This window comes from Gallinula chloropus (assembly GCF_964237585.1).
Source record: "Gallinula chloropus genome assembly, chromosome: 11".
Taxonomy (NCBI): Eukaryota; Metazoa; Chordata; class Aves; order Gruiformes; family Rallidae; genus Gallinula; species Gallinula chloropus.
This window is the reverse complement of record NC_140096.1, coordinates 18,155,711-18,178,405: the sequence shown is the minus strand read 5'-3', so window position 1 is coordinate 18,178,405 and position 22,695 is coordinate 18,155,711. Positions and strand designations below refer to the sequence as shown.

At 41.3% G+C, this 22,695-nt stretch overlaps 1 protein-coding gene across 1 annotated transcript in view; it reads right to left on the bottom strand.

Annotated features, from left to right (window-relative positions):
• Positions 1–1,383: 1,383 nt before the first annotated feature.
• Positions 1,384–22,695, bottom strand: part of AFF2 (ALF transcription elongation factor 2) — a gene marked incomplete at its 5' end in the record, with an annotated part of 336,961 nt that continues 315,649 nt past the window's right edge. Inside the window, 9 exons of the mRNA XM_084269157.1 lie at positions 1,384–1,631; positions 6,112–6,326; positions 10,497–10,546; positions 11,065–11,112; positions 13,957–14,050; positions 14,409–14,480; positions 17,493–17,629; positions 21,010–21,073; positions 21,528–21,667. Coding sequence (XP_084125283.1) covers positions 1,510–1,631; positions 6,112–6,326; positions 10,497–10,546; positions 11,065–11,112; positions 13,957–14,050; positions 14,409–14,480; positions 17,493–17,629; positions 21,010–21,073; positions 21,528–21,667 — 942 coding nt within the window. The 3' untranslated portion in view covers positions 1,384–1,509. The remainder of the gene's footprint in view (positions 1,632–6,111; positions 6,327–10,496; positions 10,547–11,064; positions 11,113–13,956; positions 14,051–14,408; positions 14,481–17,492; positions 17,630–21,009; positions 21,074–21,527; positions 21,668–22,695) is intronic.

Here is a 22,695-nt window from a genome sequence, read left to right as displayed (position 1 = left end):
ATGGAATTTACAGTCCAGTAAGGTATGCAGGCGTTATATCAAGAATGAGATGAGACCATTTAAAGTCCTGTGAATTACTGATATATATTAATTTTGTTTTGTTTCATGCACTGGTGCTTCTCGCAGTGGCACCAGAAGAGCAGTGCAGTTTGTAACGGGGGAAAAAATAAAGAAGAGGAAAGAGCAAATGTGAAATGGTGTAATTTATTCACAATTGCTTTGAAATTCTGTCTGAATTGTCTCATTACTATTCACACGTTAGAGGAATGGTCCAAAACATGACAGCATGGGTAAACAGGTGCAGAGCTTGGAAAATAGGTAATCTGACTAGAAGTATTCATGGCCATTATTAAACAACTGTTATATTGCTTTTGGGTAAATCTGGTCATTTTATTTAATTTGACATTGTTTTCAAGATAGCAAGATAATACTGTTCGTTTCTAACGCTCTGAAATGAACAAAACAGTTGAAAATTGATGCCACATGGAATTATTATGTTTCAACAGTAGCTGGTTAGTTAAACTTCTAGAAGGTTTCATGAAGAATCTGCATACACTTATTAATGGACTTTTACATACAATATCAATGCTTAGAGTGTGGCGGTCCTGTTAAAATCTGCTTTCGCTGAGTCACTATGCAAGGAGAGATTTTTCTATGAAGAAAAAAACTTGGATGCGTATTTGGTTTGAGACCAAACAGTAAAACTGAAAGTCACAGAATTAGCACAGGAATGGCAGATAAGACTATGAAAGCGAGTATTTTGAAATTGCCTAAAAACTGCAATAAATTCTGCTGCCTGCTGAAAATATTAAGCCAACAACAAACAGGAAGAATGGAATATCAAAACCTCATTGCATAGTGTGTCATCATTCTCTAATGAGGCATTCCTTCAACCTTTTACCTCTTAACACCTTTGGTGATCTTACATTGTGTACCTGTAACATGTTCAATGTTCTCTTTCAGAGAGTACGCCTATAGGAAGCATGGCATTTTAGGAATGTACAGTGTCAGGTAATGATGCCAGAATTAAGCGTCGGTTCAGGTTCAGAAGACGATTTTGAATGAATAGCTATTAATTAACTTCTACTAATTTGTTTCTGAAGGGACTTCTCATATATACCCTCAAATATTAAAGACGCTTTGTACTATTTCTTAGGAATCCATATCTTCTCAAAGTGCTTTTTTTTTGTTTTCACTTGAAGGCAGCATGGACTTAAAACAATACTGCAGGGAATGTACCGTTCCATAAAGCACATAAGGATGGCAGGATCCAGGAGACACAAGGCATAGAAAATTGTCGAAAATGATTAGATGGTACATCACATACTGCTCTTGAGTCATAAGTTCCATTTAGGGTGACTTCTACTTCCAATAGACAGGATATTAAAAAAGGCAATAAAAATGAAGTTACATGAATAAACTTCCAGAAATGAGTGGAGTTCCACCAGTGATCGTCTCTGCGCTGGTAGAGGTAGAAGAATGAGGATGTTATGAACAGGGCAGCAGTCACTACAACAAATGAGCCTCGATGCGGAGCCAGTGGAGTCCTTGGCGAACGTAACGAACCAGATTGGTCATACTGCTGTGTTGTGTTAAGGGTCCCATCACTGAGTCCAGGTCTACAAAGAATTCTGCAACACACAAGAAACAGAAGTCATTGTTTCAGGCAGTGGTACAGAAATACATGTGTTACCACGATTTCCCTCTCAGTAGCAGCAGTGCAATTCGTGAGTTCTCAGGATGTTTTGAACATGAGCACAGGGACAGTAGGAAAGCATTTAAACAAAAGCAACAATATATTCAAATGGACCAAATTAGATTATCCATGCTGGAAGTCAACCACAGCATGGTATGAGTGGTTGCCTTTAGTTCTGATGATCTGCACTTTCAGGTTTTTGAGCCTAGGTTTGCTGACTGCATGATTTAAATAGCTGTCAATGAGCTGTGGCATTTCCTTTTCTGTGCCGTACCCTGCCCTAGGCATGAAGAGCTACTCTGGATCTTGCAGAAGACCTTGCTTGCTCTTTTCCCTGCCCTTCTGCTACTGCCACTCCAGCAGTTTTGGCTTTCTGCTCATCTTACTGCAGCTGCAGGTCTCAGAGGATGTGTGTGGGGTGGGAGGGAAGAAGGAAGAGGAGAGAGGGAACACAGCAGGAAAACAGCTTCTGGAGACTACAAGGAACCTACAAGGGGAAAGAAGTGATGGGTAAGGTCACTGGGATCGGGCACTGGGAAGGGTTAACAGGAGGTCACTAAACAGAGCCACAGTTAGGAAGCAAGGCATCAGTTTATGCCATGCCTTAGATGCTCTCTGGGTGAAAGACTAATCCTGTTAGAGCCAACAGACCTTTCCTAATTGCTTTCAATGGAGAACTGGATTGTGTCCTCTATTCTCCCACAGCCCGTTCTTCTGCTCACTGGGGCACAGGCATTTCCCCCCCCCCACAGCACGGACACTGTATTTAGGTGAGTGGGAGCCCGCTCTCAGTTAAAGCCCCTCAGAGCTCAACAAGGCACAACAAGGGGGGGCTGAGTCCTTACATTCTCACCCTATCTAAAACCCAGGGCGCAGCACTCAGCCAGCTAACACTGTATTGGCCACAGCTGGGGAGAGCAGATGCCGTGTACAAAATCATTATCAGTACTTTCTTCAGCAAGTAAGTGCTGCTTTGAGGTCTTCTATCTGAGTATTGACAGCCTGACCCTGGTCAGCCTGGGAGCTGCAGCAGTATCACAGCACAAAGTGATTTGGCTGGAGGCAAGCATAATGAAAGCTCAGGGCTATCACCAGTTGCGTTAAGATGCTGCAGCCAGCAGTTACTTTTAATCTTCCTTCCTCTGTCTTTTATTCCCCTCCTCCAGTGTAAAATCAATACATTTAGAAGTGAAATAACGCACTGTCTTGCTGGCATTCTAGAGATCTTGTTCTAGGCTCAAGTAAATAATAATTGCTTTAAACACTGAGAATTCACCTTAAAGCCTAATTTCAGTTTAACATCTCTTGAAAAAGCTACAAGAACTGAAGCCACTTATTAAATTTACAGGTGAAAGAACACGGCTTTGTCACTACAGAGCTGAGAGCTTTCTACTGTAGAGAAAAAGTGCTGCTATCTTTGGAAGCTTAAAAAAATTACCTGATTTTGTAAAGTCAGCTGAGACTTTGATGTTATAAATGGTGAACAGCTCTCTAGGTGACCCAACACAAACCAGCCCATGGGTTGAACACAGGGAGTTTGTAGTTTAGCTGGGCCTGCTGCCGATGCAGAGTTTATGACAAGCTCCAGCTAGTCTCCCACACTCTCTGAACTCCACCAGCCAGGGAAATTCAACCAGCAGCACAGGGCAGCGTGTTCCCGCTTTGCTTTTCAAACCAGATCAGCTTGGCGGGTTGCAGTTCTGCTCTTCTCCCCCTTGCTATGCCTTTTTATTTTAATGGCACATCTTTTGTCAGGCTGACAAGAAAGGCTTCTGTCTCCTGCTCTGAGCCAGCTGGACATGAGTCAAGTCCAAACTGGGAGTGTGCAGGCATACTCAGAGGAGCACAAAACCTAAGCTGACAGCTGTGGACAAGGGGAGGCTGCACAGCTCCTACAACGTGCAAGAAATGTCTTCTGTCTGCATGGGCATGACCTAAGAAACATCTATGACAGCAGTAAGACCCAGAGGTAAAGGCTATTAGACATTACAATGATGGGGCCACATTTTTATACCCATCTCTATTAGCTCACCAGCAACATGTTCTTGGCCAGACACACCCCATGATTCAGATGACAACAGAAACAATGAGAGCTGACCACAAGAAAAGAAAAAAAAGTGACTGGATTTTTTTTTTTTAAGAAAATTAATTTTTATCTTAAATGTGGGTTTTTTTCCTGGTCTGTGGATTTCTTCCTGTATTCTCTGGGGACCATTCTTATTTCAGTTGGGGGGGTGTGTGTATGAGAAATCTCATTTGTTATGAGGAAGTGGCTGCCCAAAGCCCTGAGAGACAACCCAGGAGATCTGTCCTTTACCTGGAACTCAAGGCAGAGTCTGGGGTTTGCACCTGTTTGCAAATGGGGCATTTCTGAACTCCCAGCCCACACGCCAGTTCTCCAGAGCTGGGGCACTGCAACGGTCGGTGCAGCTGGCAAAGGTGGATGAGAGGTGGCTATGGGCAAAGGGACAAGTCCTGTCCCAGCTAAAGGATATGGGAGTTTTGAATTATTCCAGAGGTACAGATCACAGCTACTAAAATAATTACATCTCTGTTTCATCAAACACTGCGACATTTCCCATGGCAAAGTTGTCTTAAATACATCCTTCTGTAAGTGGAACCATGTGATATGACACAGACCTGCAGAGTCCCACAGGGTTCCTACGTACTTTTCTGTTACATCACAAATTTTTCAAATTGCAGTTTAATTGTGTTTTGGGATGTAACTTTAAGTTGAGCATTTAACTAGAAATGAGATATGTTTCCAGACCGAAAGTAAAGACAAGCATGCTATAGCATGTATGAAACTCTGAACTCCAATGGTTTATAATAATTAAATGAAATTTGAAGTAACATGAACTTTCCATTCCCTGTAACATGGCTGCAGCTTGTGAAACAAGACATGAAAGATCAGGGTACAACCCTAAATGTCTCACTCATGTGAGAAACCCTTATTCCTGCATCCAGTCCCACCACAGTCAAAGGGACTGCTCATCTGAATAAAGATTATTCCTATATGGCTTTGTAGAATTCAGCTTATTTGATCGTAAATCAAAATGAGAACAAAGAAGAGTGTAGGGGGAAAATGCAGAAAGAGAGTCAGCAGGTTTTTTCTCATCCAGCTCTAGGACTGATAACAGCAGTGGCTGGGTACATTTTCTGTCTGCTGGCTGAATGCCTGAGCTATTTTGATTCAATACCAAGTAGAACATTTAACAACTCCACAACACACAGGGCTAATTACAAGATTATTGCCATCTCTTTCTCCTATCGAAGCATCCTTCTGCATTCCCACTGTAACATTCTGCAGTACATTTGACAGGGAATCACTTTCACATTTTGTGAAAATGGATGCAGCTATGGAAAAAATCCAAAATGACTGCACTGCTACTAAATTAACCAATGTGAACAAAGACAAGAAGCAGCGGGGAGGACTGGACAGAACTTCTATTATTGTTCCTCATCCAGGGATAGATCATTATGACCCACCATTCAGACATAAAACTCTATAAATCTCAAGCTTAGTTTCTCTAAATCAGTGGAAATTTGCCACTGACATTAATGGGAGTAAGATCAAACCGCATACAGTGAGCACATTTGTCAGGAAAAGTCAGCCATCTGAAATCTCAGTATAATTTAAGAGAATGAGCCAATTCATGATGAGAATATTTCCCAGTTAGGCTCTGCACCTCAAGTGTCAAAGAAAGCTTTGTCAATGATTTGTGTAAGCCCAAAGCTGGAATCTGAATGATTACATTATCATGGGGAAGTTCACAGCTGGCCAACAATAGGCTAAATTTGTCCTTTAGTTACATCTCAGCCAGTCCACTACACTCGACACGACCCAGTCACAAACTGCTTGCCAAAACTCATTTGAAACGACTGTGGTAAAGACTTTCGTTTTGTTGTTAGGAATAAACAAGCAGATTTGCAATCCAACCACAGGAGAGTCAAGGTCATGGCTTTCAGTGGACATCTCCTAATCAGACTCCCAGCATAAACTTAACATCTAATGTTTGCTTATTATGCCAGCTAGTGTTTTAATAGTCTTAAACCTGTTGACAGAGCAGTCTGAAAATAACCTCGGTGCTCTTTGAGAAGCTGAAACTGTGAACGAATTTGCAGACTCAAAAGCTCTCACCACTTGGGGCTCATGTTTGCTAAATTATTTGCCAGCTGCTCCGATAACCCCACGTTCCGTGTGTGTTACACATCCCCCCTCTGTGCTTGACAAGAGAAGATACGCATTGGCTACAGTGACCAGCAAGCACATTTGGTCTGTTTGCTCAAGCTGTCGCAGTTGTGCTCTTAGATGCGGCGGTTCTGGGTCCAATTCCCAACAACGCCTACGAGCACAAAAAGCAAGCTGAAGCTGATGAGCCAAAGGGGACAAAAGAAGCAGCTGAGCGGGGTACCTTTGTTCTCCTTAGTCAGCTTGTCAGCCATGTCCCAGTGCTCGTAGCTCCGCAGGACGTTGTTGGTGATGTTGACGTGGCTGGCAGCCATGTGGTGGATGCGCTGAGGGATGGTGATGGTCCCCGCCGAGGAGGAGCTGGCGGTGCCTGTGCTGCTTCCAGCAGAGCTGACAGGGGACGGGCTCAGGGACATGGGTGACGGCGTTTCTGTGCTCCTGTGAGAGGGAAAGGGAAAGTCAGTCCCCCTCACATACACCGATTCATTGCCGTCCTAAAGGCACTTGAAAAATTAACTCTGCAGCCCAGTCAGGGAAGAATGTGCAGTGCTATCTCCTGGTTTTATGAGAAAGGAGAGCTTATAAACTGGGAATGATTGAAAATAAAAAGGGATTTAATTCTCCCTATAAATGAACCTGTTATTTAAAAAAAAAAATCTATCATAAAAATAGAGCAATCTTTCAGAGAAAGAAGTATCTCATAGCTGTAATGATTTTTCTACCTGCTGCCAGAAGCTGCAATGGCAGTTAGAAAACACTCAATGTGCAATATTGGCTTATTATCAAAGCGTTTTGTGGAAACCACAATGACAGTTTGCTCCAAATACAGTCACCACAATAAGTAAAGTGCAAGTCTTAAAAGCACCCTGCAGAGCAGTATTAGGAGCTGAGGGTACTGTAGGATTATGAATATCTCTATAGGATTCTTTAAGACTGGCTATGGAGATTTGTTTCTAATTGCCTACGGTTCATCCGCACAGTTTTGTTCAGAGCAGTGTTTTAAGTTACCTACTTAGTACAGCACTAATGTTCTAATATAGATTTTCCTTTAATTCTAACACCAGCAATTAGGAATCGCCTGCTGGCTGCAGGCAGTGCGGAGGTCAGCACAGCAAGCTCATGTTTAGAGCTGCGTAGTGCTGAACACTCACACACAGCTATTCTCTTTGAAAATCTCTTTTCAGTGAACAAAATTAAGGGTTCCAAAAATCTCTTCTCTTGCCCCCATTTGGAACCACTTACCTAAACAAATGCACTCGATTTGCTGGGGAATACACTTGAAAGGCAGGGCTGAGATGCTCCCGGCACTCTCTGCATGAAGCAAAGACACCAAAACTCTCTGGATGGGGATGTTGCAACCCCACTCTTGACAGGCGGCCACTGATGCCTCATGCTGTGCAACAGCATCAAGCACTCAGACTCACAATGTGTCTGATCCAAACTCCAGGATAAAGGCTCCACCTCTTGGCTTTACGAGCCACCATCCATGGTCCTGGCCATGAAGCGTGGGCACAGACCTGCTGTAGGGATCCCTGGCAGGTGCAGTCGGGCAGACTGCAGCCATGGTGCGGCCTTGGGCTGAAAGGCATTTATGGCAGCAGCTTTTGCTGCAGGTTTTCCAGCAGTGCCCTGCTATTACCTGTGCTCAAGAACAGGGCCCTCAGGATACGATAGATTCTGTTCTCAGAGCTATCCAGCAGCTAGTAGCGTTTTACACAACCTATGTGTTAAGCTTTAAGCATATCCTACAGCACAAACATTTTTAAGTCTCAAAACATCCTGGTTACTTGACACACCACAGTGTCTTTAATGCACAAGAAGAGCTGAACTATGCTAGATTAGGTCTGGGAGCAGTTAAAAGTCGTAAGTATCTGAGGGGACCAGGAGTATTTTGTTAGAGCCACTTACAAGAAGCTGACGCACTTCTGCCAAATAAAGCACATTGTTCATTGGATTTACCCTGTTGTGCACAGCCATTATTACTGTGGTGAGTCTATTAAATCTCTCTATTCTGTGCTTGCTGTCGCTAGAGGTGGGAAACATTTCTGTAATGAAACCAGGGAAAATTTGTTTCATTGCCAGCCTGGAACTCAAGCCAACTTCATAGAGGTTCACAACCCTTTCAAACAAAAGTGACCAGAAATTCCAGTAAGCCAAGCTGAGATTTTGATGATTTGAGATCCTGAGCAGACTACACCTCATGTCAGTGGGTCTTTGTTTAAAAAAAAGATTTAATAATTCCCTGCTCTCTCCCCATCTGAACGAGACTGCTGATCTGTATCCAGTGGTGCCACACCCTGATGCTGTTTGGTCTCACCTCCGTAGTGAGCGACTTCTCTTCTCAGCTGGCATAAATCTGCATGAATAAGAGGAAACCGTAGAGCCAGAAGCCCTGAGGAAGGCAGAGCACATGCTGCCTGTGGCAGCACCAGGCCCATGACAATCCTTGGGGCCACCAGGAGACACCTGAGATACATGGCAACCCTGAGCCAGCTGGAGAGATTTTCTTCTGACACCCAGACAGGGAGGACAGAAGACCTGTGTGTGGACTGTGGTCCTTGTGTTTTGCACCATGGGTGTCACAATAACACTGTTATAACAAGGCCTTGTCATATTCAGTTATTCTTACATGTCAAGTGCTTCCTTCTCTGAACAGAAGACAGAGATGTGCTCTTTCAGAGCTTTACTTGTCTCCCAAGTCGGTGGGAAGAGGCCGACCAGCTGGATGGAATGTTAGAAGCGATGCTGACCTGGATGTTGGGCTAAATATCTTAAGTATGGGATGCAGGGGGAAATGGCCAGCCCCTTCTCAGTGTCTGTGCAGACAGGACAAGGGCCAATGGCTGTAAGTTGGAGCACAGGAAGTTCCGCACCAACATGGGGAAGAACTTTTCCCCAGTGAGGGTGAGGGAGCCCTGGGACAGGCTGCCCAGGGGGTGTGGAGTCTCCTTCTCTGGAGAGATTCAAGACCTGTCTGGACTCCCAGCTGTGCAGTATGAGCTGGGGAGCTGCTTTGGCAGGGGGGTTGGACCCGATGATCTCTCGGAGTCCATTCCAACCCCTGTGATTCTATGATTCTGCTGCCTACATTGTGGCTGGATAAATTTTTTCCCCTCCAGTCAAACCCCACTGATTCTAAACCCTGGCCACCTAATCAGCTCCTTTAAATAGCAAGGGAGATGTCATCAACTGCAGAGCACATGTTTCATAGAGGTCTGTTATAGGATGGGAATAAAAGGATAACTTCTGTTCCATGAAATTTTTAGGTATAACCTACTTCTTTAAGGAAAAAAAGAGGCATAATGCTCCAGTGGTCTATTTCAGCACAAAAACTTTATGTAGACCTTACTGTATTTTTATTGCAATACAAGGTTTCACTGACACTAGAATGCCTGGAAGAACTGGCATATATTGAATAATTTAAATTAGCAGTTGTTTTTCCAATCTTAAAATATACTTTCACTTTTTTGTTTAAAGCAATTTTGTATTTCATCACTTTAGACTGTGTTAAAATCTGTACTTAAATATCTTATACATGCACACATTAAAAATAACTTTGTGTATCTGGTGTGTTTATACATACACACCACAAAATATTTCAAATTATTTAAGATAATATTTTCCTTTAAGCAAAATGTTGTCATTTTTGATTTTGCACAGATTCAGGTCAAAGTCTGTTGAAAAACTTAAATTCTTTTTGTGCTAAACTTTAATCCCTTCTACAGTTTCATTACTTTGTTTCCTTAATTGGTTCTCAGGAGTGTCTAACAGTTATTTCTTCTTAGGAACCACCAGAAGGACACTACTGACAATAATAACTTTCACCTACAATTCAGCCTACTCAAATAAAGAAGAACGAAAGGCAAAGTCCTTCTTCCTTTTTATCTGTACCTGTATCTGTGGCCAAGGAGAAAGGCTCTGGGGAAGCGTGTGTCAGGTGGCAATAGACTTTGCAAGATAAAGGCAAGGTTGCAGCAGCAACGTGCCTTCACTGAACAGCAGATCATAATTGCATTACCTTGACTTCATATCTGAGGCAAGGGTGTTTTAACGTTAGTATAAAGCCACTGATAATTGGTTGACTAAGTGCCTTCACATTTTCACCACTATTACGCCTTCAGTTTTATTAAACAGCACTTACCATATATCAATGAAATATTCATTGGTCTTTCATTACTGAACGAATCATTGAAAAATCATTGCAATGAAGGTTAACTTTACTTTGGCTTCCTGAAATGGCATGGTACTTGCTAGCTAATTAACAGATATTTTTATGGCTTTCATTTGGCTTGAGAAGCAAACTGTCAAAGAATTCAGCACAGACCCACCACGGCTGATTTGAGACTTAAGGAGATTTTGCACAAGGATGAAGCTGTGTTCCTGCTCGTCCTTCCCACCTACTCTGCCTGGCTCACATGGCTTTAGCCCAGCAAGCCCCTCACTCTCACAAGACCAAGGCTGGGTTATGAACAATTCTGTAGTCCGGAAAAACATTTTCTACTTGCCATGTATTTGAAACATACCCATAGCTCCCAAACCACTGAGCCATACCCCCCCTCCTTGGAACCACTTGTTCCCAGACAGTAGCACTTAGCAGAAAATACTCACTTTCCATTGCCGCCCCAAGGAGAGGGGGCCTGTGAGGCTTTCGAAGAGTTCTGTAAGTACAAAACCAAAATGTAAATACTGGTGATGCAAATACACAGATACTGATGACACAAGGCACAACACTCCCTGTTTTCCTTGTAAGAGCCACAGTGCCTGTAGCAAAGCACCTCTGCCCATCAGCCCCATAATAAAATGGCTGGTGGATGACTGGGAGGTTCCAACCAGCAGCCTGAAGGTCACTTGATGAAGGGGGTAATACAATAAAGTCCCAGGAAAAGCAGCTGTGCTTTGTAGCTCACAAAAGAAGTGGTTTTGTTACCACTGAAACTTATTCTACAACGTAAGTTCTTCAGAGTGCAAATGAGTTCTTATTTTCAGCGTCACCTGCAATCTTTTAATAAGAAACAAAAATAATTTGTGTTGATGCCTTCATGAAACTAATCCATCCCAAGTTCCTGGGGAGGGTGGCTTGGAATTCAAATAGTAGCCTAAATAATGCTTCTAGTAAGGATCTGCTTGAATGCCCTTGTTTTTATGTATTTTATTTGCAAAAATTGACTTTCCTTACCTGCTTACTCATTCTGCCTTTCATGCCTGTGCAGCACTTTGTGCAACCCTGTACAAAAAGACTGCCCAGCAGCAATAAAGCCCAGATTTTTCCAGTCTTGCTCAGACTGGGTGGTATAAAAAGTGGCAGCACCAGGGCTGAAGCTATGTGTGCTTTCTGAAAACAATCACTCTGAGCTCTCTTGCAAAGAAGTCAGCACGCACAGTGAAAATTCAATCAAATTTTACAAGTTCTCTGCAAAGTATTACCATCATTATTGCAAGATTCATCTGGTTACTGTAATTGCTATTTTGCATGTGAGGCACAGAGTCAGTGGAGCACAGAGCAGCCTAGGGCATGGCCCAAGGTCATGCAACTGACTGGGAGCAAAACCCTACGCTTGTACCGACTAAAACACAACTGAACATGGCAAACAGTATTGACTGAAGCAGAAAACACTGCCCAGACTGAGACACTGGCCTTGCTTGTATGTTCCTCTACAGCACGCACTGCGTTCCATTAAAGGTGTGAGCAGGACACAGTGTGCCTTGCAGCACAGAGCATATGCAACATGTATTTTTGCCACCTACTCCTATGTAAGAAGGAAGAAGATCCTAAACTCCCCTGGAAAGCTTTCAGGGATGAAGAAGCAGCTTTGATGGTATTTTCTGCAGTCTGGGGATTGTTCCTGACACTATCTGGACACAAATACTAGATCTGTCAAGATTAAGACTAGATCTCTATTGGAGGTAGCTATTTGGCAAGGTTAATTTTTGAATTATCTTTGCCAATGACTGAATTATCTTTGCCAATGACTACAGACAGCATGTTTTCAAAAAGAGAGAAATCTTCCTCAAACTTTAAGGTGAAATGCATCAAAGGAAGCCACTAATCTTAAAAGGTGTGATTTGCATTTTTTTAATTGATCATTTTCATTATATTTTCTCCAAATTGTCCCTACATTTCAAAACCACTTTTATGATTGAATGGTTATTTTCTGGTTTGAAATGTCAAAAATATAAATTTCAACCTTTTAATTGGAAATTAATCAGAACCACTTCTGTCCACAAATGGTTTCAATTTCGACAAAGTGCCATTTGTGAGGAAAAATATGAAGAACAATTCTGCCAAAAATCTCCTCTCCAGCTCTGCTATAAACAGCGGCCTCCCTTTCATAGTTAAAATTGTGCAAAATTTTGAATAACAACTCTACTAAAATAGTTAATCTATTTCATTTGTGTTATAGATTCTCTCTAGTGAAGACTGAGAACATTGTGCAGCAGCACAAAACTAACATGTAGTTAATAGTCCTCATTCTTTTCCCCTCTCCTCCTATGCCTTTACTACAAAAAGATTCTGAACATACAATCTGTATACACTCAAACACTACTCCTACATATGTGTTACAGTCCCCAGAGCATACACGGAGTAACATCAGCTGAAACACTCAGCTTCAACTGGATGCCTAAAACCAGCATTCCCGATTTCTCTATTTTATTACATTTTAATTTCTTTTTCTTATTTTCATTTACATTAAAAGACATTTTCTTTGTGCAGATGCAGTAGAATGGTCTTATGATGGGAGTAGTAAAATGTTCTTCATTTTACCTATTTGGCCAGCTAGAGAAAGTAAAATGCCTTTAAGGGAAGAGAGACACACCCATCCTTACATTTTTTCCTTTTATTTTACGAAATCATTACTTTCTGCAGAAAAGGTGTATCGAATGATTTGTCTAATAACCTGTTTTTAAGATAGAATCTATATTCATCCTGGAGAAGATGGAATACATTAAATGAAAATGCTGAGGGTATAAATGTGTCTTGTTCAAATTTTATTTGTTGTGCTGATCCCTGAGTGAAACTCCACGAGTACAATACAGGCACCCCAATGGCTTCACAAGAGCCTCCAGATAAGCATAAGATCAGGAGTAACATGACTGAAGTTAGAGATACACACACATGGAGGCACATGGAGGCCCCAAGGGAAGTCAGGACTAGGTAGTGGTTGTAGTAGACAGGACTAGACTCCTACAGCAGGGGGACCACGTAACCACCATTTACATGAAAATATTAAAACTGCAGTGTTAGAAGTTTTAGTGGTTTACAGTACTAATATGTCAAAGCCTGGAACAAATTCACAGAGGCTGAAAAAACCCAACAAAAAAAGACTGATGGGCTGACAAACCAGTATAATTACATAATTATAGCATAATATGTAGTAATAAAATACAAGAATTAATGTATGCTTCAAACAGCATTAACCAGTAAAATATAATTATCAAAACCTTGGGAGAGCTGAAGGAAGAATCTGTTTCTCTCTTAATTTAGGAATGGTAAGGACTTGTCATTCTTACACTGGGTATACAGCGTTTGACAAGGTAAAGGAAAACATCAGTGACTCATGACACTCAGCTGGTCTCCATTCAATTCAAGATGAAGGGAAAATTTCAAGATGTAGATGAGGCCATTGGACGTTCCACAGAAATAGAAGGAGAAATCTCTGAGTCTGCAACAAGCTTCAGCAAGACATACTGAATTTAATATCTAAATTTAACTAACTAAACTCTAAATAATTGGTTTTTTATGGTTCATTGGGGGTCAGTTCATAATCACTTGCACATTGAAATCTTGAAAGAATCAGTTTCCCCTACAAAAACTTGCATAAACATTACATGCTGTTGAGAATAATGTTATTTTAGTAAAATTACTGTGTATGGCCCTTTGAGTCAAGTGAGTAATCCAAAAATCCCCCAAATCACTTCTGTCCCCACTCCCTGACAGCCATCCTGCCTGCATTTCCCTGGGGAGAGGTTAAATGTGGGACTTTTAAGTCACGTGGTTATACTTGTGAGAGCTCTCAGTGCTGGTATGAATTTCATTTCATATCAATAAATTAAACAGAATAAAGATTACCTTAAAATATTCCATCAGAGATCTGGAGTACTTCATAGCATGGTCCTTCTTTAGTTTAAACATTCTCAAGTAGAGAAGTGATAAGCATCGGTAGCTGTGGTAATTAGGAAAGGATTATGTTAATTCCATTGCTTAATGAAACCTATAAACTGCAAAAAAAAAATAATGCTGACCTATATTTTGCAGTTTCTGTTCTAAGGTTAGATTTTGAAACATAAGCAAATGGAGAAAGAAAAAAAAGTGGTCAAAAGCATTAAAATCCCATCTTGATAAGAGTATAAATTAGAAGAATAAATGTTTAGTCAGCTGCTGAAGAAATCCATTAGTTATCCTTTAATAGTTTAATGGAAAACAAGAATAATGATCTTCTGTAAGCTGCTTAAGTAATTCAGTACTTTTAAAGTCCTCCTTAAGATTTTAGCTGCTTCTCTCATTGTCACAATGGGACTTACCATAAAACTGCTAATTTCTTGTCCCCTTCCGTGGCAGAAGAGCCTGTGAAATTCTTGAGTCTCATTGCATACCTTGTCAGAAAGGTGAGAAGAAATTGAGAGTTAAGATGTTTCCAGGAATACTAGTAACACTGAAAAATCACAGCCTCACAGAGATATTCTTCTCAGACTGCAATAGTCAATGGTCCCAATGTTCTGTAGCAATGACATCAATGTAAAATTCCACAGAAAGCACCACTTAAAATCTGGAGGGCTAACAGAAATCCCCAACCCATTTTCTGGGCCAATGAGGTGAACTATTCTTGGGGATATTAATGATATTATACCGAGTCATCTGGGCTGAATCCTGCAAACATTTGTGACGGCTGTTGGACAGAAGCATAAGATCTTGGCCCTATATATACTGAACAGTAATATATAATGAGGTTTACATATAATACCTTGGGCTTGAACAATACCTTCACAATCCTTCTCATAAATGCCTCTTCAAAGCTTTTAATGTATTTTATATAGAAAACAGTTATAATTCAGGAAAGGTCATGTTCACAGCTTTTTAATTTCTTGGGTCCATTAATTTATGAGTCCTGTGTACTTGGTCTTCCCTCTCTATTTAATTGCTGCTGTCCAGCATTTGGATGATCAAAGACTGAGTATTCCTACCTCCTCTCTCTTTTTTTATTTAACTGAGTACACTCCATTCCATGCATTTAGTCACTTGAAAATCAATTCATCGCATAAAATCATTGTTCTGAGCCCTAATGCAATTTCACAGGTACTTGTGTTAGAATAAGTAATAGGGTTCAGCGTTGCGTAAGAAAGTTTTAAGGTATCCAGGCAGTCTTGATGAGTTCTCATTTACAAGGAGGTAATGGAGTGCAGGCAGGCAGTGCTACTCTGGCTCTGCCTTCCTCCCACCACCCCCATCATCAGCCCCCAGCCTGCAGCTGTACCACACCACCCAATGTGCTTCCTCCATGTCCCATCTGACCCGCTCTTGGTATGGTTCCAGTTGTACCAAATGAATCTGATCACACACAAAGATACATTTCTCTTTGGGATTTTCAGTGTCACCTTAGGGATTTCAGCTTTACCACAAAAACACCTTTGGCAGTCAGATCTGACACTCCCAATCTCTTTGATGCTCCACTTACTTTCACAAACAGGTGTCTGATGGAAATACTTGGGGCAGGCACAGCTAGTGCAAAAGGGGGAAATGGTACCTCTGATTAAGGGAGGAGTAAAAGTGAGAAAAATCTCCTCCTATTTCTTATCCCATAGTAAAAATCTATGTTAACATTAGGAGCCACATTGAGATAGTGTGTGTGTGTGCAGCTGCACACTTGGTTTGTACATTCAGCACCCACCATGGCCCCCAAGAACTGTGTGTTTGCCCAGAGTTTACTGAACCTGTCCCAGCCCACTGCTCACCTAGGCAATCACCTTCCTTCCCTGCCTGACCCCACTGACAGCAACTACATGAGCAAGTCAGTGGCTCACAGGCTGCCTGCAAGATGCTGCATGCAAAGGTTGGTGAATTAAACTCTGCCTTTGGTGTTAGGTGGTGGAATTAGTCTCACCTCACTTTAGCTATTTAGACATTGGAGATCTACCATAACAAAGACCTCTTCCATAGCCAAAATCAGTTCAGGTGCTGCTTCCGTGCCAAGGTCTATGTTTCATACAGCCAGCAGCAGGACTGTGCTGGTACAGGAGCTGCTGGGAAGAGCAAGGCAGCAGCCCTGGAGGTGCTGCTGAGTGGCAGTTGCTCCAAGATGCACCTGTAGACTCAGCTGACCCCATCCAGCACCACAGGGTGGAGGGGAGCTGCAGGCATCCTTCACAGAGGGTGGAGGTAGGTGGCTCCTTTTCTAAAGTCCTGCTCTCAAGAGTTTAAATTGGATCCTAAGTGTGGGGTGATCATTTTTGTGTGTGGAGTAGTATCTTTAGATTTTCTTCTTCTCTTTATGAAGTGCAGAATGCAAAATGATGTTTTTAAATATTTAACAGGCATATTTACCTGAGAGTAAGAGCTTCCTAAGATTGGATACATTTTATTATGTAAATACCTACTTATTCAAAATGTAAAACATGCATTATTTTTGGCAGTTCCTAATAGCTAATCTGGCATGTTAAAATCCTGCAAAAAAACCACCTTTGTCATATTAAACCCCAAATATTTAGGGCCTGGTTTGCCTCTCTCTCTTTCTCTTGAGTAAACTGCCAGTAATTACACCGACATTAACGGTGATATTCCCAGCATACACTGGGGAAAGCAAAGGTGCATCACAGTGAAGAGGAAAAAATCCTGTTGTTCTACTTGCAGGTAAATTTAATCCTGCTTGATTTCACTTTGATAATTTGCACATGTAAAGCAAACAAGCCCTTAGTTACTCAGGAGACCATTATTTCTACGCAGCCGACACTATGAAACAGCTATAGGGAACAGTAGCAGATTCTAAGATAATAATTCAGACATTTTATTAGTAAGGAAAGGCACTCTCATCTATATTCTAGCCTACGAGTCTAGAAAGCTGTATGAAAACTAATTCAGCTGGTTCACATTCCTTTAACGTTAAAAAATATACTTTTTTAATACAATACATGTAGAAAGCTTCCTCTCTGGCTAAGATCTTATATGCCAAGTTTCAAGCTTCTTTTTCCCCCTTTTTTAACAGCCAGGTTATAAACCTCTAAGAAAAGGGTTTGTAATAGAAATCCTGATAGACTCACTTTAATGTTTTGAATTATAAAACTACACCTTTTAAAAGACAAGTGTCATTGCCAAACAGTGAAATTACTATACTTTACTTCCACCCACTACATTTCAATTTTAATTTTATGAATATTGCAAATTATAACACTCACATTATAACCTCTAAAGGGGATAATTTATAAAAGCAGTGTCCATCAATTATAAATTTTCCATGACATTAATAAAATGGCAAGAACTAATTATGATGACTTCTGAGATGAAGATGCCTTGGACAAATCATTAATACGTTGAAATGGTATTTTTTAAAACATAGCAGGTTCTAATTATGACTGAAATGAGATTATGAAAATGATCACAGAAAGGACATTAACCTGATGAGTTCCACAGTCTCTGAGTACATGGTGTATGGAGATTTAGCTTCTAATGGATCTCGCTCCATAGCGTTCCCGCACTCGATGAAGGAGAGGGCAGCATCAGCATAATTCACTGCTTTGCCAAACTTCTCCAGCTGAAAAGGGAATGACACCATTAAGAAAATCCTTCAGCTTTAATTTCTAGGTAGACAGATCATAATACAAAGCAACACTAGCATTAGGATGAAAGCAAAGTGATGCTGGTGGTTAAAAATTACTTCATACAGTAATTAAGGCAGGGTCTATGTTTTTACCAAATCTTTCCAAGCAGTGTATGGCCAGAGATGGAACATCAACGTATGTCCATTGGCCTGCAGGGATTTACACAGGGGGTGAGGGACACTAAGCATGTTTGAACAAATCCATATTGCTCCTCAATACTCTGTTTGAATATCACTATGCAAGGGTTAAGTAACAACTCCATGCCATTTGTCAGATGTCACATTCTGTGTTAACTGTTGACAAAAAGAAGTCTCATCAGTTATGTGATGACTGAAAGAGCAGGAAAAAAAAAAAGAGAAAATATAGCACTGCTAAATATTTTATTTTACTGGGATTTTATTGCAAAAGGTTTTAGCCCTCATAATGGTTGTGATTAAACTGACTTAGACATACTGATTTCTTTTTTTATGTGTAATGAATATTATATATGACACTTTTATAGTAAGTATTTTATAATAGTATTTAACATTTTCAATTTTTGATAGCTGGATGTAAGAATTCTACTAATGTGGTATTTGATGTAAGAGATCCAATATACTTTAAATAATTTTAAAATGTCTTTGTATGTCTCTATCAAAATATTTTTGATGCATCTGCATATGTTTTCCAATCACAAAATGGAAGCCTATCCTAGCAACATATTAAAGAGAACCTTGGTCCAAGGTAACAGAATATTTGCCTTTGTGGTTGCTTCTAAGCAATCCTTATATCCAGTTCCCTCTGCATACCTTTAATTTCAAGTTTGGCTCTTGCACACTGGTTACGTACCAAGCCTTTGTGTAACTGATAGGCACGGCTTGAGTGATCACAAAAGGGGAAATATTTCTAAACGTTTTCTCTCTATCCCAGTGCCTGCTTCTCAGCATATTCTTTTAATTCCTGCTTCAAGTCTTCCAAAGATGGCTTTCTGTTGTATAAAAAAGGGAATCTGGCTGCAAGCAGATTTAATTCAGACCCACAGTTTGAGCCAGCGATGGGATGCGATCCTGCCCTTTGCTCCACGCTGACTCTACTGGAGGAGGTGGAATCGCTCCAGTTCATCACAGCTCAGCTGACAACAGTGAGGTCTCCGAGATCTCTTCCATATGGTACAGTTGGTTGCCAGCGCAGCAGCCAACCCAAATCAGTTGACTCCTTCCTGCCGTCGCAGACAAGGGTAGGTTTTCATGGGGTCGCTCCCACAAGACACAGAACGCCTTGCCCTGCACAGAAATCTATTTTCCCTACACGCTCAGAACAGCATTGCCACAAATCTCATTAACGTTTGCTGACACATTTTGAGGTCACATGCATTATCTTTCTCGCCACTGCAACACATCTTTCAGTGCTGTGTGTGCTTTGTCATGTCAGCACCAAGTAACCAGAAGCAATTGTTTCCATAGGACAAGTAACACTATGGGATTGCACAGCAAATGTGTTACACGGAGATAATTTGTGTGCAGCTGTAGCGGGTGGGGAAAAAAAAAAGTTGAGACCTAAATAGCAGAAGGAAAAAGCAGATACTTTGTCCATGGGTATTTATGTCTGCCAACAAGTTGTATGGTAGCGGATGGCTCGCATTCCTCTAAGAGCACTCAGGGTGTCAAACTGCACGTGACAGGCAAGGCCTGCTTGCTGGCAGCAGCACGATGTGCTGTGTCTGCTCCTCTTAGTTCTGCTTGAGGAACACCCCTGGTTCCCCAAGGCACAGTCGAAGGTAAGAGGACAGGAGACAGGTCGACGCTTTCTGAGTGAATCAGGCGATGGAGGGAAGTGGATTGACATAGCATGGTGAGATCATCAGGCGCCTGAGCCTGTAAATATTTGCTAGCGAGGAGCAGGCAGCCCTGTGCCAGGACCATGTGTATTTTCTTTAAAGGTCAATCAGCTGTGGGAGGTGCTGTCTGCTTCTGCCAGCCTTCTGCACGTGCAGATGTCAGGGCTCTGGCTGAACACGCTCTGCTGAGTCAGGCTGCAGGAATCGGTGCAGACCACCCCTGGAAAGGGGCAGGGTGGGAGGCACGATTGCTGACTTACTGACAGTCACGGCAGGTTGCCAAAAACCTGAACCCACCTCCCACAGAAAACACACTCTGTAACGCTGCGCCCCAAGTCAAAAGGGAGCTCGGAGAGCTGAAGCAGGCAGCTTGACACATCAACTCTCCTTCAGCTCACCGACAGCAGAGGGAGAGCTTCTTTTTCTTTCTTTACCATTTCTTTGTTTTGTGTTTTAAAAACATAGCGTGGGATCTTTTTATGCTTGCTTGTTTTAACAAACCCTTATTTCCAAGCACGAGACCTCTGATAGGGAATGCTGTAATAGGCACGTAAACACCCCACAAATAATAAAGCCAGAGGTGAATAATCACCTAGTTCTTTTTCAGTTATGATTTTGAGGGACAAAGTGAATGGCCACACTCCATTTTAGACACCTCAGTTTACATAAATAGAGGACTTGAGTTCTGCTATGCCTGCCTAAATGAGCTGCTGCTCTCCACTCTGTAGCATACGGGAGCAAACCCCCCACCTGCAGAGCAAAGGGGTATTAAAGGCACTTCAGTACTAGCCATAGCTTGGATAGAACAAACTCTGCTAGAGTGTAATCTGTCAGATTAAGTAGTTTTATCAAATCAAACCACTTTGCAAACCCAGGTTATTCTTATTGGAATTTCATCCAGGCTAAAATGAGAGAAAAATCTTTCCCAGCATTGAACTACCCCATTGCAACAATTTTTGGGAAGGAGCATGCCAAGTCTTTACTTACCAGTCTAAAAGCATGCAATAAAAATGAATGTACTATTTTAAAATCAATTGATGCAAATTTTAAACAATTGGATTGGAAATATCAAACAGTCTTGCCACATGATCATGGGGTGGAGGGTGATTTGCCATTCTTAACTTTCCGCTATGGAATATTTCAACACTTTTGTTTTGGGCTCAAAGTGAATAGGAAAACAAATTTCAAATACACATCATCTTTCATGAAATTATCTCAGATCCTTCATAAACAGCATGACTGTTGCTCCTCCTTGGAAGAGATAGCAGCTATTGTAAGGAGCTTCTTTTTTTGGGAACAAATTGTTAAAGGGTAGGAATGGTGCTCAGAGTTTGACTTCTTGTGGCCAGTGTGTTTATGGAGCACAATCTGAACCATACTTCAGTCAATAGCAGGGTTCCTCTTGGTTTCTGAGGCTTTCAGTGACATTCAGAATGTACGTTTTTGTAACACCCAGCTATGTAGTGGAAAGAGATAATAAAACCTGTGATAACCTACCAATGCATCTGCTTTATGCTTTAGCTTCTTAGCCTCTTGCATGTAATAATCCGCATTGTGAAGCCTAAAGAGACAAAATCAATTATTTCATGTCTGTTTTCATACAGCTGGACAAACGTTGTTTAAGAAAACTGCTGACTGCTTCCAAGAACAGTTTTGACACATACACCCACTTCTGTCTTTAAATCTTAACCTGATATTAATCTGAAGCTGCTGTATGCAAAAGCAAGATGGGTGACCAGAATGGAAAATAACTAGCTCTAGAAACTGGCCACCCCAAAGACCCATTAATGTGTGCTGAAGAGAGGAAAAGGAACAATATTTTAAATGACTGAAGTATAAGAAGCTTCCATTAGAGGAGCTAAAATAAAATATTTTTTAAAAAAATAATTACTGTGAATTAACTTTCATGATCTGAAAACATTTATCAACAGAGTCTTCATCAATCAGTGATACTCTCTTACACTGGGAGCTCTGCTTGCATGGAAATTCTAGCACACAGATATTATAATACTTACACATCATCAAATGTTATTTTGGGTCTTCTGGGCTCAGAATTCCCGTTGGAAAGCATTGGCATTGCAGACCAGATGTCTGTTTCTAGATGGCTGGTGTCAAGAAGAGTGTTGGCTGTTGGTGTATTGTGAGATTCTTCCTCCTAGAAAAAAGGGAGTGTTATCAAACCCTCATAGTTCAAACACCTTCCAACAATGTAAGTCCTCACATCCACCCCCAAAAAGGAAAAGAAAAGAAAACAAAAGGCTAAGGCACAAACAAGGGGAAATGGACTCAAGCTGTGCCAAGGCAGATTCAGATTAGACACACTGGTAAAGAATTCTTCACCGAAAGGGTTATCAGGCATTGGAACAGGCTGCCCAGGGATGTGGTTGAGTCACCAACCCTGGATGTATTTAAAAGATAAGTAGATGAGGTGCTCAGGGATATAATTTAGTAGAGGGAGGGTATGGTTGGACTCGAAGTCAAAGGTCTTTTCCAACCCTGTGATTCTGCAATATACCCAACCACAATCAGGTTACCCCACAAAACCACCCTTCCATCCTTTATAACAAACTAATTAATTAGGCAGTATGACTCTTCCTCTGATCACGCACTTGAACTCATCAACACTCCCAGATGAAGTCAGCCTGGACAGAGCAGTGTCACTGACTAGAGATGCTGGTCAAAGCAAGGGTGGGAAAATCTAGTGCAGAAGTGCTGGATGTGAACTCAGCTTCATCCAAAGTGAGTCACACTAATCTAAACTTTTCTTTTCATTTTCTTTCTATATCATTATTAGGTAACTGTAAGGTGTCTGAAAAGTATGCTTGGATTTCAAAGGAACGCTCTCCTCACCCTTGCTATGCAGAACAGAGAGGAGAATGGAAAGCAGAAGTAAGGAGTTGTGACTTTGCATTGATTAAAACCAGAAGCATAACAGAAGCATTTAAATGGGGCAATTGCAACTTGCAAGCTAGGTCTGCAACCAGACAATCTAAATTACAGATAAACCAATGAGCTAGGGATAGAAGTCTAACATATTTTAGAAGATAAATATTTCATGTATCAGGATAATAGATAAACCAAGGATAAATCTGACTAGAGATGCTGGGAGTGAAAGGAAGTGGCCCTGCTGTTTACATAGCATTGTTTATTTGCTGACATATGCGGTTCATTCTGGCATTGATT